The sequence below is a fragment of the Oxyura jamaicensis genome, chromosome 1 (assembly GCF_011077185.1).
Source record: "Oxyura jamaicensis isolate SHBP4307 breed ruddy duck chromosome 1, BPBGC_Ojam_1.0, whole genome shotgun sequence".
NCBI lineage: Eukaryota > Metazoa > Chordata > Aves > Anseriformes > Anatidae > Oxyura > Oxyura jamaicensis.
In genome coordinates this window covers 6,424,072-6,441,374 of record NC_048893.1, presented here as the reverse complement: position 1 = coordinate 6,441,374, position 17,303 = coordinate 6,424,072, and the positions used below count along the sequence as shown (strand labels likewise).

The 17,303-nt window shown below is 51.6% G+C and overlaps 2 protein-coding genes across 10 annotated transcripts in view; one reads left to right on the top strand and one right to left on the bottom strand.

Moving 5' to 3' along the window:
* The window catches only part of FRMD4A (FERM domain containing 4A), a 355,878-nt gene extending 346,316 nt beyond the window's left edge, over positions 1-9,562 (top strand). For 7 of the 8 annotated variants that reach the window (XM_035334235.1, XM_035334241.1, XM_035334249.1 and 4 more), the window contains 6 exons: positions 749-805; positions 1,028-1,265; positions 1,588-1,752; positions 3,466-4,325; positions 5,916-6,012; positions 9,152-9,562. In XM_035334235.1, coding sequence (XP_035190126.1) covers positions 749-805; positions 1,028-1,265; positions 1,588-1,752; positions 3,466-4,325; positions 5,916-6,012; positions 9,152-9,254 — 1,520 coding nt within the window. In that variant the 3' untranslated portion in view covers positions 9,255-9,562. Of the gene's footprint in view, positions 1-748; positions 806-1,027; positions 1,266-1,587; positions 1,753-3,465; positions 4,326-5,915; positions 6,013-7,605; positions 7,678-9,151 lie in introns of all 8 variants that reach the window. The other variant, XM_035334217.1, reaches the window with a different exon arrangement.
* Positions 9,563-15,328: 5,766 nt separating this feature from the next.
* Positions 15,329-17,303, bottom strand: part of PRPF18 (pre-mRNA processing factor 18) — a 19,152-nt gene continuing 17,177 nt past the window's right edge. For both annotated transcript variants that reach the window (XM_035334274.1, XM_035334281.1), the window contains one exon: positions 15,329-16,004. In XM_035334274.1, the coding sequence (XP_035190165.1) occupies positions 15,924-16,004 (81 nt within the window). In that variant the 3' untranslated portion in view covers positions 15,329-15,923. The remainder of the gene's footprint in view (positions 16,005-17,303) is intronic.

The following is a 17,303-nucleotide window of genomic DNA, read 5'->3' as shown; positions in this document are numbered from 1 at the left end:
CTCAGGGCACTTTATGGTTTACTGGGTTGTTGATCGGTTTTTCATGAAATCCATTAACTTGCTGCTGTTGTTCTTTCTCCCTTGCTGATTTTGCCCTTTCCCTTTGGCTTGTGGAGGTGTTTTTTTTCTGTGCCTTTGTAGCAAGAACTGAGAGTAGAGCTGCTGTATTTGTGAGCTGGGTACCAAGCTACACTGCAGCCAGGGATAACAGACAGGACTTGGATGGGGGAGGCAGCCCAAAGATGCATGCCAAGGACACAAGATCTTCTCCATCTGCTGCACCAGAGGATGCTCAGGAAGCGTTTCCCCCAGATCACACAAAATTGGTGCCTAGTGTGGGCCTTCAGATCCCAACAGGATGATGGTTTTAGAAAGGCAGAGATGAAACCCAGAGTCTTAAGGCCCAAGATCTTCAGCAGATATCAATCTGGCTAATGTCCCGTTGCCATTTTACATCCTCTGGGGAATCTCAGCTCTCTGTTGTGACTCAGTTTTAATCCCCATTAATTGAAAAGAGTTTGCAGCTCCTCCAATGGCAGTCTGCTGCTGAGAGACCTGCCCTGCAGCTCTGCCCTCTGAGACTGAGCGTGGGCTGAGCCAGTTATTTATAGGAACCTTCCTGCCTTATGGCTGCAACAGGAGGAAGATGTGGGTGATTGCTTAAGGCTAAGAGTCAGTGGAAGATGACGGTGCACTTCACCCTGTGATTCTCATGACCCTCTGACCATCTTTGTTTTCTTCTCCTCAGAAGGAAACATTGCCAGTGAGGACAGCTCCCTCTCGGATGCCCTTGTTCTCGAGGATGGTATGTTGGCTGTTCTAAAGGGCAGGAAGGAAATGGGGAGGGATGTGTGAATTCCTGAGGGATGCTCCAAATGGAGGAACTGTTCTGTATGATGGTCCACCCAAACTTCCCGGTCCCAAAACCGCTCTAGCCTGAGAGCAAGGCATGATGCTGTCCCGTAAAGTACTGCTGGAACTGAACGTGCCACGCAACCATCACCTCTTCCCCTTCTTCTCTCCACAGAGGATTCTCAGGTCACCAGCACAATCTCCCCTCTCCAGTCCCCACACAAAGGACTCCCGCCGCGGCCACCCTTGCACAACAGGCCGCCTCCTCCGCAGTCACTGGAAGGCCTCCGCCAAATGCATTACCACCGCAACGACTACGACAAGTCCCCCATCAAGCCCAAGATGTGGAGCGAGTCATCCTTGGACGAACCCTACGAGAAGGTGAAGAAACGCTCCTCCCACGGTCATTCCAGGTGAGCCAGCTGCCTCCTGTCCCCGTCACACAGACATCTCCTTACAAAACCATCCCTCGCCAAAAGGAAACTCTGGGGCTTTTTGGCTAACATGTCATAAAAAGTAGGTTGCAGTCATGAGGTGCTGCCTGCTATCTCGTTGTTTTAAAGCATTAATTAGGAAGGAAGGACAGTGGATTGTCTCAGGGTTGTTGACTCAGAGCAGCATCTGACCCCACTCACCCCAGGGGATCGCAGGCACGTGCCTGAGACCCCAGATGAGGCAGGGAGCCCTTTCCCTGAATCACAGCCCAGGAGCTGAAGCCGGGTGCTTGCTTTGCAGCAGTCACAAGCGGTTCCCCAGCACCGGGAGCTGTGCTGAGGCAGGAGGGAGCAGCTCCCTGCAGAACAGCCCCATCCGGAGCCTTCCCCACTGGAACTCCCAGTCCAGCATGCCCTCGACGCCGGACCTACGGGTACGCAGTCCGCACTACGTCCACTCCACACGGTAAGTCCTTGCGGCACCACAACACTCTCACCTTGCTTGCCCTGAAATAACCTTTTTTTTTGCTCTATCCCTCCCCCAGGATATCCATTAATTCCCAGTTCAGGAAAGGACACAAACCAGTCCTTTTCACACCACAGGCTCTGGTACTGTTGCCAGCAGGAAATCTCTCCTGAGCTGAGATCCTGAAATCTCTCCAGATAAACATGATCCTGCCCCTCATCCTCCCCTCAAAGTAATGGAGCTTTTCTTCTGCTGGGACCTTTCATCCCGGTTACAGTTTATAAGCCCTACAAACCCAACACGGCACAACTTCTAGAAGGGATGCGATGCTACTGCTGAACTGCAGTAAATCCCTTCATGGATCCAGCTGGAGATAACACATTGCTTCCTTTCCCATACAAAAAGTTGGGTGGTGTTAATTCTTTCTCACAGTGGCATGTCAAATGTTTGCATGTGTGTGATCTCACGTGGAAAGAGGCTGTACAAAGCAACCCCGAGGTCTGTACACTCAAGGACCCAGATGGCAGCAGCATAAGCCAAGGGCTGACAGAGGAAAGCCTTAAAATCTCAACGTCAGGGAGGTGATTTGATATGCATGGCCCAGTTTGACTGATTTGTAGCAGAAACTGTTCAGCTTCATGGTTGTCTTGCTCCCGTGGCAAATCCCACAGAGAAGGAGAGCTGAGCCAAAGCTGGGTGCTGTTAGGTGTCCTGCCCTGAGTGGTGCTGCTAACATCGCTTAGCCCGGCACAAATCAGGAGCAATGCCAGCACACCAGGCCGGGCAGAAACGACACAAGGCATCGAGGCCCTGGGTTGCGTTCGTTACAAGGTTTTGGCTGAAAGTGCCTGTCAAGAGCACTGTTTGTTAACGCCGGAGCTGAGCTGCATGAGAAACGAGCCTGGCACAGCGCTTGCAAGGGGCCTTGAGCGGGTGGGGGCTGTCTGGGAACAACTCTCGCTCAGTCTGGGGCTCTTTCACAAGCTGTGTGCCGCAGCCTTGGCTGTCTGTCGTTCGGGGGGGTGTGACTTGCAGAGGGCGGTGTTCCTGCTCCTGCAGCGGGTGGCTGCAGCCCTCCGAGCAGCGGGGATGAATAGAGACCACCCAGACTTGGCCACGGATCAAGCCCTGTAAATTTGTGATTCGGGGCGGGTGCTGGAAGGGCTGTCACCCGCTGACAGTCTTATGTGCGTTACCCACGGCTGGGCCCCAGCAAGACCCAGCTGTTTCACAAATGTGAGGTTCTCAAAGGCCACAATTGCTGCATTTTGGGCTAAGTACGGACAGCCTGTCTGTCTGTCTGTCACTAATGGGAGAAACACCCGGTGGATTCACACACCAGGACGGTGCTGATTCAAACAGCTCGCCATGGGGCCACACCAGCAAAGCCAGGGGCTTGAGGTCACCGGGACCTCAGACGGGGTCTTCCCCAGCATGAGAAGCCACCGAGGAACTGGGTTTGGGGAGGGTTTATGTCCCACATGGTGCTGCAGAGTGAATGCCACCACCAGGGAGACAGGACGGGAGTAGGAGCTGGACCTAATTGCCCCAACCCCACAGCAGGGAAGCAGTTGTTTTGCAGGCAGCAGCCCCTGAAAAGGTCCAAGTTTTCAGTGTTGCCTTGCTAGTGAGGCTGGATTTGTGTGCAGAAGGGGAGAGGGAGTGTTTTGTCCTCATGACATACCATCCTGAATGTTTTCCTGGTCCCTGCAGGTCAGTAGACATCAGCCCGACCAGACTGCACAGCTTAGCTCAGCACTTTAGACACCGGAGCTCCAGTTTGGAGTCACAAGGCAAGCTCCTCGGCTCAGAAAATGAGACAGGGAGCCCTGATTTCTACACCCCAAGGACTCGTAGCAGTAACGGCTCCGACCCCATGGACGACTGCTCGTCCTGCACCAGCCACTCCAGCTCCGAGCACTACTACCCTGCTCAGATGAACCCCAACTACTCCACCCTGGCAGAGGACTCCCCGTCAAAAGCCAGAGAGCGGCAGAGGCAAAGGCACAAATCGGCGGGCAACCTGGTCTCTTCCAATTCAGGGAGCATGCCCAACCTGGCCGCGAGGAACGGCACGGGGCACCACCGGGTCTACCTGCACAGCCAGAGCCAACCCTCTTCCCAGTACAGGATCAAAGAGTACCCCCTGTACATCGAGGGCAGCTCCACCCCCGTGGTGGTGCGCAGCCTGGAGAACGACCAGGAGGGACACTACAGCGTGAAAGCACAATTCAAAACCTCCAACTCCTACACGGCGGGGGGGATGTTTAAGGAGAACTGGCACGGGGACGAAGCGGACTCCGTGCGGCTCACCCCGTCCCGCTCCCAAATCATAAGGACTCCGTCTCTGGGCAGGGAGGGCCACGAGAAGGGCTCGGGTAGGACTGCCGTGTCGGATGAGCTGCGGCTCTGGTACCAGCGCTCCACGGCCTCCCACAAGGAGCACAGCCGCCTCTCGCACACGAGCTCCACGTCCTCGGACAGCAGCTCCCAGTACAGCACGTCTTCGCAAAGCACCTTTGTGGCGCACAGCAGGGTCACGAGAATGCCTCAGATGTGTAAAGCAACGTCAGGTGAGAGCCCGTCGTGGGCCAGGCCGGGGGGTGGCGTGGGAAGGCATGGGGAAGGTTAAAAGTTAGGTGGGGAGCGTCCCAGGCTCTCTGCCCACCACACAGATGTTTGCATGATGGCATCTCTGTGCTCTGCTGACGTTTGGCTTTCCCGTGAGACTCCAGTAGCTGTGCTGAGCTGACAGCGTTCTGAAATTCAGAGTGCTCCAGTTTGTGCAGTAGTTTACCTCTCTGTCACACACAGAGCTCCGCACTTCTCTGTGCTGTTAATATTAAACAGCGAGACAGCCCGAGTCCTGAACCTGCAGACACCACCGCGTGGTACGAAACAGGCCAAGGTTAAATATTTGCTGGCCATCAGTCACCGGCGGACAGTCCCATTTGGATAGATCAAGGACGTGCCAAAAACATGAATCCAGCCCGGTGGGGATGGGAGAGCTGGTTGGTCAGAACCTGTGCCATGCCTGTCCCCTCCTTGCCACGTGCCTGACACCGCTGCTCGAGCCTCACCTGGCCCTTGGAGCAGACCAGGGCATCGGTCTCGCGTGCTGGCACTTGGCCTTCTGACTCCTGAGCACTGCACCTGCTTCGTGGTGACCACCACGCCACTCCTGGTGGGTTTTTGTGCTCGCCACAGACTCCAGAATGCCAGAGAAGGTTTAATGCCACGCTCCTCACACGCCACGAACAGCTGCTGGAACCACCACCCTGTGTCTCAGCGTGAAAAGTGGCTCCTGCCTTTGATCAGTTGGCATTTCTGTTCCAGCCAGCAGCAGAAAATACGTGAACACCGCAGAGCTTTGCTTGGCTTAGCTTTGGGAACTGGACGGGCTCGGTTAGGAACTCTAGAAAGGATCGTGGGAGGGTCCGGGGGGACAAGACAAATAAAATTCCCCCACCCAGCTGGGTCTTCAAACCTAAACGTGGTGTCTGGGCAGCACAGGGGCAGGTGAGCCCAGGAGCCACGGCTTGCCGTGACCGGTCACCAGAACGGGCAGGTTGAGCATCCCGAGTCGGTTTCAGAGAGGATTACACTTAAAATTTGGAGGGTGGATTGGCCAGGTGGATTTCCTTGTTAGACCCTCGCTGAGGAAACTCCCTGAGAACAACTGTTAGGTTTTTAGTCGAGCTTGCTTCTAGCCTTATTAAAGTCAGATAAGCCTTCCCTATCATCCCCTTCCTTATTGTCCTCTAAACCATCCCCTGGTGGTAGGGGCAGCAAAGCCACGCTTAACTTTATCACAGAGACAATGATTTTATTTGGGACTCTTCATAGCTGCCTTCCTCCTTCGCACGTCCAGCCAGGCACTTGTCCAGCCTCCCACCAGTGGGGCAGGGCTCGGGAGGGTGCAGCTTGCTGTCAGGCCAGGTGAAGCAGCATTCCTGCCGGGCTGCAGGTGGAGCCAGCCTGTGACACACACACACAGCAGTAGCACCAGGAGGGCTGCTCCCCTGCCACACTTTGCTGCCTGGGTTCTGACTCCAGGGCCAGGTTTACCCCCAGCTGGACGTGTTCCTGCTGGTCTGAAGCGCTCTGACCCTCGCACCCTCACCTCACCGGTTCTTTTTCTCCACCCTGTGGTTGTTTTCCAGCTGCCTTACCTCACAGCCAGAGGAGTTCGACGCCGTCGAGCGAGCTAGCAGCCACGCCACCGGGCAGTCCCCACCACATTCTTGCATGGCAGACTGGGTGAGTGTCTGGGGGGGTTGGCTTTGGGGACTCGCCTCCTTCACTGCAGGAAGCCAAAAATCCTGTGAGCCTCAGGAAAACGCCTTCCCAAACACAAGCAAAGGGGGAGCACAGACACACTTTTTCCCACACCCAGTGCTCCACCCATGCTCTCCTTCTGACCTAAGACCTTTGCTCTAAAGGCATGGCTAGGTGCCTGCCCTATTTGTGCATGCAGCAACCAGGTTTTTCTGCTAGGTTTTCCCCAGCAAGGTGACTTAATGACAATTCAGTTCATCTCTTTTTCAGCCACCACTAACTTAATGCACTGCACCAAAGCAGTGAGTCCCTGCATGCGGGCAGCCATTGCTCATGTAGGTTTGGGAACTGGGTTCTTTGGCACCTCCGTGCGAGGCGAGGAGCGAACAACGAGCCTTTTGCAAGCTCCCATGGGCATTCTCTAGCCATCTCCTGTGATTCTGTCCTGTCACATGAAATACAGATCATTTCCAGATCCTAACTCAGCATGTCCCAGATTGTTGCAACTCACTTGAGTTTGGTGAGATCCAAGAGAAAGTTTCAGGGTAAAATCCTCAAAATACTACAAGACCTGTTAGAAGAAATCACGTAGGATCCCCTGAGCTGTGGCTGGGGACCAGTAGAGTTAACTCTGCAAACATTTCACTCTGCAGCCACTGAAAAAAAAAAAAAAAAAAAAAAAAAAAACTCACCCTGTTTTATTTCTTTATCCACCTGTGGCCAAGTTTGCCCTCTGGTCTTATTCCAGCACTGCCCGTGACTGCACTTTTAAAATGCAGATGAGGAGAACTGTGACCACAAACCCTTCAGGCCTCTGAATTTTAAATTCACACAGCTGACATCAAGCCTCACGTGGGCTCTGCATTTGCTTCCAGCTTTAGAAGCAGAGAATTTTCCAGGTCCCATTTCACAAAAAGCCGAAGGATTTTGAGATCAGCAAAATGGCAGCTACCTTGACTGTACACCAAAATTGCCCCTGTTAAGGGTTTGAAGCGAGACTCAGTCTCTGTCTCCATCCCAATCCTAATTCTTTTGAATATCTCCATGATAATCAGCAGTAAAACTGGCTAACAGCCAGCTGAGAAACCTGTTTAGAAAATCCCAGCTTTTCCCATCTTCCCATTCAGGAGACCTCCTGCTCCCCACCTCTCCTAGCAAAACCCCGTCGAGCCAAAGTCTTAGCTGGTGAGCATGAAGTTACCAAGATCCATAGCTTAGGCTCTGCACCAACAACCAGGGCAGAAAGAATTGGAGACAAATCAGTGCTTGTTTCACGCCTGAGCACAGCTCCCAAAACATATGGATAAATCTGGTAGGAGCAGATAAAGCTGGCCATGAGAAGCACAACACAACCTCCCCCCCCCCCACAGGAACAGGTTGTTCCCTCCCAGCACCAATTAAAAGATTTACAGCTCTCCCTGACATGTTTTTGTGTCACTAACTCTTTTTCTGAAGATGATTCACCAGCTTGTTTCCCCGCTGGATTAATAAGCTCGTAACAATGTCTGTGTCACGTCTTTTCTTTAACATTTCCTCTCTCCTCTTTCCTCCTTTTTTTCGCTCTCCTTTGTTCAGAGAAGCAACAGACAACTCACCCACTATGGATGAGTCTCAGTCTCCAACCCACCAAAGTACTGATGAATAGAGGTATAGTAAGGGAATGTTTTGTTCTTTCACCCCTCTGCCTTACAGCCCATGTGCCATGAGCACAATGCGAATAACCGCCCCCCCGCCGGCCCCCAGAAGCAGCTTTTTTAATTGTGTGCCTGTTTGTTTGGCAACAAAGCTTCCTTCAGCTCTCGGAAAAAAACAACTTGAAAGCATCTCGGAGCCCTCTGCCTGTGCCTCTTCAGCGAGTTTGTGGCTGCTGTGCTTTCCCCAGTGAAAGAGGGCTTCTTCCTTTCCCCAGACGGGCTGCGGGCCAGCAGCGGAGGCTGAACGGGCACAGGGGGCAGGCGACGGGGACAAATTCACGGCCGGGGACATTTCAGAGCAGCGTGGGGAGGCTCTGGGAGCAGCGTGGTGAGGAGATGTGCGCGGGTGACCAGGACGGAGCTGCCAGCAGCGCTCCAGCCTGACACCGGGTGCCCTTTTCTCCCCTGGCCCTGCCGCAGAGGGGAGCTGCGAGGGGAAAGGCTGTCAGCAGCAGCGAGGCTTCACGGAGCGAGGAGCTGCCCTGGCCCGGCTCCTGTGGGAAGACAGAGGGGGAAGGGTGGAGGGAACAAAAACCCCTCAGAGTTACTCTGTTTTAATTAAACTGCAGTCACTGTCTGACACTCTCATTTGAATCTGCAACCATTCACAGCTGGCATCTGTCGAGTATTTCGAGCCCAGCTTTCTAGAGATAACCCATAAACCTCCGGCACGGAGCCGGGAAACAAAAGGCTCTTTAACAGCAGCACGGACTGTCCGTGCTCAGGTTCCTCCTGGACGGCAGTCCCAGGGAAACCAGGTGGAAAACAGGAGAGAGAGGCAGGAACTGCCGGACTGCATCGCCGTGAGATCAGTCCTGCGAGGTGGGGACAGAGCAGAGGAAGAAGGGAGAATCCCACGGGAAGCAGAAAACGCATCTCCCACGTCTAGCCCCAAAACAATCTCCAATTCAGAAGTTGGTTCAAATCAAGCCATGAGAGAGAGAGACGTCAATTCTGAGTACTATTATGCAATTACAGCAATCACTTCAAAATCTCAAGATTTTGACCTCAAGGTTTTCTCCTGGCAAGGAGCTCCGCAGCCTAAGCCGGGAGCTGACCTTGATCCGAGTCTTAAAGAGCAAATTCCCCTGACGTCTCTCACTGGCTGCGTGCGAGCAACCAAAAAGCCATGCAGCAAACGAAACCGTAGCTTGTCAGGAGAGCTGCCGCAAGACGAGGATGGGGCTACCTGTGGCAAAGCGTGGGCCTTCCCACAGCGCGCCTCTCACTCGCCACCTGGCTTTGCTGTTCCTGCCCCGTAACTCCGGGGCTGCCGGGCGATGCGGAGCCTCCACCCCAAGCACGGGCTCTGGGGGCCTGCAGAGCGCCGCGGGGCTTCTCCCCACCTGCAGCCTGATGCTTTCTGCCCACGGTTGAGCTTTCTGTGAGCCCTTGCTGTCCCTAACCGAGTCTCCTTTCTCCCGCAGGAGCTACAATGACAGCTGTTTCCTGGATTCTCCCCTCTATCCAGAACTAGCAGATGTCCAGTGGTATGGACAGGAAAAAGCCAAGCCTGGGACTCTAGTGTGAACCCCTGACCTCAAGCGAGTCACATCAATGCCATTCTGAGATCACCTCACTGCCTCTCATTTGCCTTACCCAGATGCACTGTCACCCAGCACCAGCTTCAACTCTTAAGCACTTTTCTCATGATGCAATTCGACATTTCGGTAACACTTGGCCCCGAGACATCCACCACGACCGCGCCGGACGGCAGCGCGTCCCCTCGCCAGACTGGTGCACATCCCTCCTGGAGCCTGCAGGGCAGCGGATGCGTTGAGCAGCCACCTCAGCAGTCAGTCGGCGATTTAAAAGCTGTTTTTCCTTTGAAACGATGGGAGCCTGTCGAGGTTTCCATCAGATCTTACAGCTCTGTGGTACGTACCAGTAGTACGATGACCATGACCTGCGATCTGAAGCCAACAGAGCATCGCTTTCAACGGGGTGGGGGGGTGGGTTCAACACAAAACGGGACAGAGGCTGAGAAATACTCCTTGAAAAAAGCTTCTTTTAATGGAAAAGTAAAAGCCCGACACTTCAAAGATGTGTCAGAGTCTCACAATCAAACCTGCACTGCCAAAGATCACCGAACCGACATCACCGCGGTGAGTTTGCTCAGCAGGTTCTTGCTCCAGAAGCATCTCATTCAACTCGACGCCAGACACGACCACCTCCTGTAGGTGGTCATTTCCTTCGTTGCTTTGAGCCCATCTCAACAGCAGTAACAGAACCCAATGTGCTGAAGACACACTGGAGGCCTGGGCTGGCACCACAGCATCTACGAGCTACAATTAAAGCGGACAAACGAGGTTTACAGAGGCATTAATTACAGCAGAGCCACTCGGAGCAGCTCTGCGGCTGGCACAGATTGCTTACGGACACGTAGAGAGGTTGGGGTTGGGTTTGATTTTTTTTTTTAATACTCTGATGAAGAGCAAAATTGCCAAAAACCTTTCTCGAAGCAGACACAGCCAATAAATCCTGATCGATCTCCGCACAAAAGCGTTACCGGCAAATCAAAGGGAAAGCACATCGCGAGCTGATCGACGCGGCGGCGCCGTCCCCGTTCCCATTCTCTTTTCCTCCGTTAGCACCAGTGTAGCAAAGGGCTCAGCACCAGGCGGGAGAGCTGGTCCGTCGGGAAGCAGGGGGGCAGCAGCGGGGCTCAGCAAGCAGCAGACGAGGCCGTGCAGATTTCCCCGTGGAAAGAAGCGGCCCCAAGGAAGAGAAGGAAGGGAAGGAGGTGTTGGGCACCGGCGGGAGCTGCCTCCTGCTACCAGAAGGAAATCGGACGCGAGAGTCACGGGAGAAGCTGCAAGTTTACACATACTTTTGAGCAATGCTTTATACACGTCAAGCCATGGAACTTTAAAAGGCCTCAAAGACACTTTTGTAATGAACAAGTGCACAATCTCTCTCTCGGTGGATGTCGAAGCTGGCACGTCTAGCCTTCACTGCGGTGCTATGCTGTTTTTATTGCCACTAGACGGGGGGAGGTCCCTGCCCCCGTTGGTGCGTGCAAACGATGATTTCCTATGGGAAAGGCATTAAAGAAACGGCTGGAGGGGGGTTACTTTGCGAAAAGCAGAAACTGAAGTTAGCTTTAGTTTAAAAATAATATTAAAAAGAAAAAAAAACACAGAAGTGCGAGTGTGTGTGCGCATGTTCCAAGAGTAACAACAGCGTCTACCAGACACGAGGAGGGCGAGAAGTCTAAAACGAAACCCCGCGACCCGGGGCTGCCACACTTTTTGGTATTAAGCTTGCTGGAAAACTGCATTCCAGGCTTTAAGAAGAGAATGGGTTCTTCCTAATTAGATTTGGCAAGGTGACGGGGGGGGTTCTAAAAACTCACGCGAGCTGCTCCTGCTAATTCCTTTCCCTGATACATGTAAGAAATGTGCGCTTCGGTCCTCGGCCCTGCTGGGCTGCTTATCCCTCTGAAATAAATACTAATAATTACTTTCTCAAACTGGCGGGAGGTTTTTAAAGGTAGCCATGCAAGCCTCGCGTCCCCGGACCTCCACAAAGATCCAGCAGACGGCGGTGAGATCGCACCCCTTACCTGGATGTTTGAACAAAACGCTGTGTTAATGTCCCTCTCCCTCTCTGCTCCGGGGTCTTTAGCACGGAATTATTGCGAGCTCCTCATTGGATTTTGGGCTGGGTAGGAGATCGTGCTGATGGCTGGCACGTGCTGATAAGATTCTGGAGGTAAAGGATTAAACGAGGACCAAATTAAGCAGCAGCAGGTAATTTAGCCCACGGATTTTGAGGGGCTCTCAGCAACTGTCTGTTTTCTTTTTAATTTCCCTGGTGGTTTTTTTTTTTTTTTTTTTTTTTTCTGTGTACCTTCTTTTAATTAAAAAGAATTCAACAACAGCGGCACTACGAGGCCTCTGGGCACTACAGGAAGCAACATTCATTCCTCCAAGCCCAGATCCGCAGTTCTGCAGCAAAGGTTAAAAGGTGGCAGCCCTGAAATTAGGAAAAAAAATTAAAAAAAAAAAACACAAAATAAATGGTTAGCCTGAATTGCAAACAGGCTCGAGTAGAGAAAAAGCTTTCTAGAAACGGACTGAGTTTAGCTTTGTGTTCTGCTTTTCTGTTTTGCAATCAAGGCACACGTGAGCAGCCAGTCTGGTAGTAAAGACAGATTAAGTAAAACAGGTTTTACTGTTTAGCTCAATTCAATTAAACACAAATGTACATAAAATGTTAATCATATGGGATTAACATATTTAAGTATAACACGGAGGGGTATATACATAGCTATTATATACAAGCACTTGACTACCAACTTAACCCCTCCTTTACCTTTTTTATTATTATTTTTCCAGGCTCCATCCGCCATAAAGCCACAATTTCTTAGTCTCCACGTCCGAAGCTCCCCCTGTTTAGCCAGCAGCCCGGTGTCTGTGCGCCAGGCTCTGCTGCGAGGCAGGGTTTCTTTTTCATGCTATTATATGCAGTCGCGTGTTGGAAATGTTGAAGCAGTCCCATTTGTTTTCACTCTGTCTTAGTTTTAGTTTCAGGCATAGCCGCCCCCCATTCAGGTGCTATCAGATGACCAGTTACTGCTTAGTTAACTAGGTGTAAAGTTTTACATATATATTAATGTCAATAGTTTTATTACGAGTTGTGTAAAATGGACTCTCTAGTTTAAAAAAAAGGAAAAAAAAAAAAAAAGAAAAAAAAAGAAAAAAATTAGGTCTCTCCTGAAACTGACTTTAGAGCATGTAAAATGATTTTACTGGATTCCGTTCAATTGTAATCAAGGACAAAATATGTATGTTGTAGAAAAGGTTGCAGAATTAAAGATCTGCTTTTAATTTATTCTTTTTGTATTAAGAATTTGTATAGTTACCTTTACATTTTGCAAAACGGTGTTGTCAACACTTCCTTATTAAAGCATTTTCCAAATGAACCTTGGCAGTGATCCTTCCTGCACGCGGCCGCCGCTGGGTGTGGATGCTCGCACAGCTGGGCAGGGTTTGCAGCAGGGACCAGCTCATTTTGCTGCAAAGGTGCTGGCTGCAAGAAATGCCGAGTGTTCCCCCCAAAAAGCCGGCCCTGTAGAGACCCCCCGGGATTCGGGGCTCAGCAGACCCCTGCTGGCTGCACCCGAAGCGCTCTCAGACCTGCTGGGCTCTGGGGACGGGCGGGTAACTGGGAATAACCAAAATTAATGCTGGAAGAGGGGCACGGAGCAGGGTGCCAGGCAGCGAGGGGCTGTGCTGGAAGCTCCCCGTTCACAGGAGATGCCGAGGGGCTACGGGACGGGGCTAAACGCCAGCACCTTGCCTCCCGGCAGGGTTAACTTAGCGAGGGAGTGGGGGAACGGCTCACAAAACCCACAAGGAAGCGGGTCAAGCGATGCAGGCCTCGCTTTGGAACCATTCTCAGCAGCATCAGAAGTGAAACCATTTCAGTTTCAACCAAGCTCATTCTTCAGGTAAGACCAGCCCCAATGGAGATGGCAACCAGCAGCAAGGAACCCAGTTTCTCCATCAGAACGAACTGATCCCATGTACAGTACTTTTGATCCCACCAACACTATCCTCAGAGCCCTTCTAGCCTTACAAATAGCAAACACGGCGCTACAGGCACGTAACTGCCACCAGGCAGGGTAACAGTGACACAAGGCACAAACCCCGTCCTTTGAGAGCGTGCACGGTATCACGCGGCCCCTTCCAGCTGTGGGAAGGGGTGGGGAGCCGTAACGCACGACCGGGGGCAGTAAAAAAGTCCTAAAAACACTCCTGACATTTCTCTGGTGAACGCATGACTTCATCCCCAGGCTACAAGTCATCGGATTCAGCAGAATTATTTCCGGCTAACGCGAGAATTATCAGAAATAAACATCTGGAGAAGTCCAAAGGGACAAGCCCAAATCTCTAAACTGAAACACGCCGTCCCCACAACAACTGTCCGACGGTTTGACAGCTGCACCGCACCCACTCATCCTTAGGCTTTGGGGTTTGGGTTGGCCGGTTGGTTAAAAGGCACTATTAACTATTAGAGCACGGTCTGGTCGCTGTAATTTGGGGCATTCCAGCTGCACAGAGCCTCAAACCAGCGACGAAAAGCAGTTGCCATAACAGTGCTCCCCTCCGCGATCCCCCGGGGATGGAAGCTGGCTTTCACGTGCCGGACAGCTGGAAGCTCTTACACAGCTAAGCCGTGAGAAAGTGCTCTTGTTTCTCGGTTCCCCGCGCAGAGCCATTCCACGAATTGCGAGGGGATGAAGCTCTTCCGCCACGGGGTTCATGCAAGCAAGGAGGCTGTGTTTCAGGGACTGTCAGCGAGGAGACACGCTGCTCAAATCACATTCTTGAAACCTGATTAGCCCAAAACGTTCCAAACCCCACATCCCGTCCCTACAGGAGGCGCATCCCCGCTCAAACCGGTGCTCGGGGTACCATTAAATAGCTCTTCAGTAATTAGCTCGAAAGTGGGAGGGGAAAAAAAAAGGCAGTTAATGCTATTATAGAGGCCCTAAGGAATCCAGTTCCCACTAAAGCAAATGTTACAATGCTCCTTAAACCATCCCCTGGCTACTCCCTCGCTGCACTTTCCGAGGAAATTATAGTTGTGCTAAATGAGGGACAATATCGTCTCTCAATTATTTAAAGAGTTCAGGACTCGAGGTCAGGTTAAAGATTTAGAAAAGGCTCAGGAAATCATCTGGGTGGGGAGAGGGATAAAGTTGCGGTGTTATAAATGTTTCCTGTTGTAATAATGCCTCTGAAGGACCTCTGTACGCTGCAAAAATGTCCCCAGACGCTGATGGTAATGAAACTCTTCCACGCTCTTGACATCTGCCCAGCTTCTCCCCACAAATCCCCGTCTGTTCCCCAAAGACCCCTCCCCAGGCTCCAGTTAGATCTTGTCAGCCTCATTTTTATTACTTCTAAACTGCTTAAGCTCTTGACATTTTCTCTGGGGTCGGGCTCTCCAGACTGAAGAACCCCCTGCGTCTGAAACGGCCATCGAGAACCCGGAGAGCCCCCAGAAGAACCTCGGAAGTTCCCCAAGACACTCCACCAAGTCCCCAGCACTGCGTCTCGCCGTGCCAGGGGACGTGGTGAGTGCCAGACAGCTCAGAAGAGCCACCACAAGCTGCCAAATGCCACCCCCCCCGTGGCAGTTATTTGCAGTTACTCAGCAATTTGTCTGGAGCTTCGCTTTACGTCCTAAAAGGCCTCTTCAGGAGAAGGAGCACACGCCTTAACCCCGCTGCGGAGGTGCTGCTGTTCTTGTAAATGTAAAAAACACGGGATTTCAGGTGAGACCCTCAGCATGCGCCACTACAAATTGTCAGTATTTCACTGCTCACACAGATCTAGACCTCGGAATCTGTAAGATTCCTCGCCATTCCCAGACAAGATGCACGATGGCAAAGACCTGCAGCTGCTACTCAACTGTACCTGGTCACGGGAGGTCCTAACTGTTTTCTCTGCAATGCCCGGTGGAGCAAAATTTTCTCCAGATGTATAAAAATGGGATTTGAAAGCCTCAAGAGCTGTAAGATTACTTCCCCCAAACCCAGAAGGTTTATATTAAAAATGCCATTACAAAAAAAAAAAGCCAAATCAGATGTATTCAAGATCAAAAGCTCTTTCCACTGAAAGTGGCTGTATTTTTCAGCTGAGAAATATATAAACCTTTCTTTTTTTTTCCTGATAAATACCACATGAAAGATTAGCCATTAAAGTCTTCATATTTACAGAAACAACCGAGATTCAGCTTCGACTGCTTCCCTCTAATCACCTACCCACATCAGCCTCCAGTGGGAAAGCTGCCAAAAACCTCCAGCCTCCAGCCCTGGCGGGGCTGAGTCTCACCTAAAGCTCTACGATACAACAGCGAGGTTCAGCTCGGTCTACGCGGTTCCCTGAATAACAAATTGAAATAAAAGCAAGGGTCACGGTCAACACCCCCTGGTCGCGGCCATCCCCCCCCTTCAGAAGCCCCTCTGCCGTGTATCGGATCTGTTCAGCATAAAGGACAGGCTTAAAAAGGAATCTGCAGAAGTGGGGCGTATTAAAAGGAAGCTGTAGAGAAATCTGCTTTATGTTCTTTTGCAGAGCCCGCACAAAGTTTCTGCTGGTGTTCAAGCACAAACTGCTCCGTTTCTTCAGCGCTCTCTGGGTCTTGGAGATCAAAATGTGAGTCACGCTCGGCCTCCGGAGAGCCTTATAAAGCATTGTACTCCACACACTTCGATGGGTCTGTTGGGAAGTGCTTCTGGCAAATGGTCATGAGCCTCTTCAGCCCCTGGGAATTAGCAAAACAAGGACAACTCTGAAATAAAACTGCAGTTGTCAAACAGTCTACAGTTACTTCTCAGCTTAACATGAGGAATTAAAAACAAAAGGGCTGCTATTCTGTTTTTAGTCACTTGGTATTCCATTATTTTAAGTTTTATTAACCTTTCTCCCTGCAAAGTACTAAATATTGCAAATATCCTCAACAAGGCTGAATGCCAAGTGCTGGGTGCTACACTTGGGGGCACAACACCCCCAGGCAGCGGTGCAGGCTGGGGGAAGAGAGCCTGGAAAGCTGCCCGGCAGGAAAGGACCTGGGGGTGCTGGTCAACAGGACCAGGGAAGTGATTGTCCCCTTGTACGCCTCAAATACTGTGTTCAGGTTTGGGCTCCTCGCTGCAAGAAGGATGTGGAGATGCTGGAGTGTGTGCAGAGCAAGAAAGCTGGTGAAGGGACAGCAGAACAAGAGTTAGGAGGAGCGAGTGAGGGAATCGGGGTTGTTTAGTCTGAAGAAGAGGAGGCTGAGGGGAGACCTCATCGCTCCCGACAGCTGCCTGAAAGGAGGTTGCAGTGAGGAGGGTGTTGGTCTCTTTTCTCAGGTGACAAGTGATAGGACCCAAGGAAGCAGTCTCAAGTTGCACCAGGATAGGTTTAGACCGGACATTAGGAAGAATTTCTTCATGGAGAGGGTGATCAAGCCTTGGGACGGGCTGCCCTGGGAAGTGGCGGAGTCCCCTTCCCTGCAGGTGTTTAAGAGACGTGTGGACGTGGCACTGAGGGACACGGCTTAGTGATGGGACTCAGGCTGATGGTTGGATTGATGATGCTGAACGTTTTCTCCTACCCAGCTGTTTCTACCGTTTCCAATGTTAGAGGAGTTTGTGGCCTAACTGAGGCAATTGGCAACTGGAAATTTCAGCCCTCGCGGTATGTTTACATTGGGAGGAATCACAGAAGGGCTTTATTCCCTCTTCACCACCAAGGTGGAAAACAGCATTATCGCAATAAATGATACCTACAATAAACCCGAATATTAAAATAAAAGTAATTCTAAAAGAGCAAAAAGCCACTTCTGACGCCAAAACAAGCTGCACCACGAAGGAGAAGAACCAGGTTCCTTTAGAAACCCAATTTCTTGAGAGCAGAGGTGTCATTCCGCCCCGTATTGTCACCCACCCAGCCTGCGCAGAAGTAATCCAGAAGGAAGGTAGAATGCGGAATTTTCTCTCTAGTGCTTTTAAGGCATGGCTTTAGAAGTTGAGGTCCCCCACGACAACAAGTGCTGGCGACTCCGCAACTTCTGCCAGCT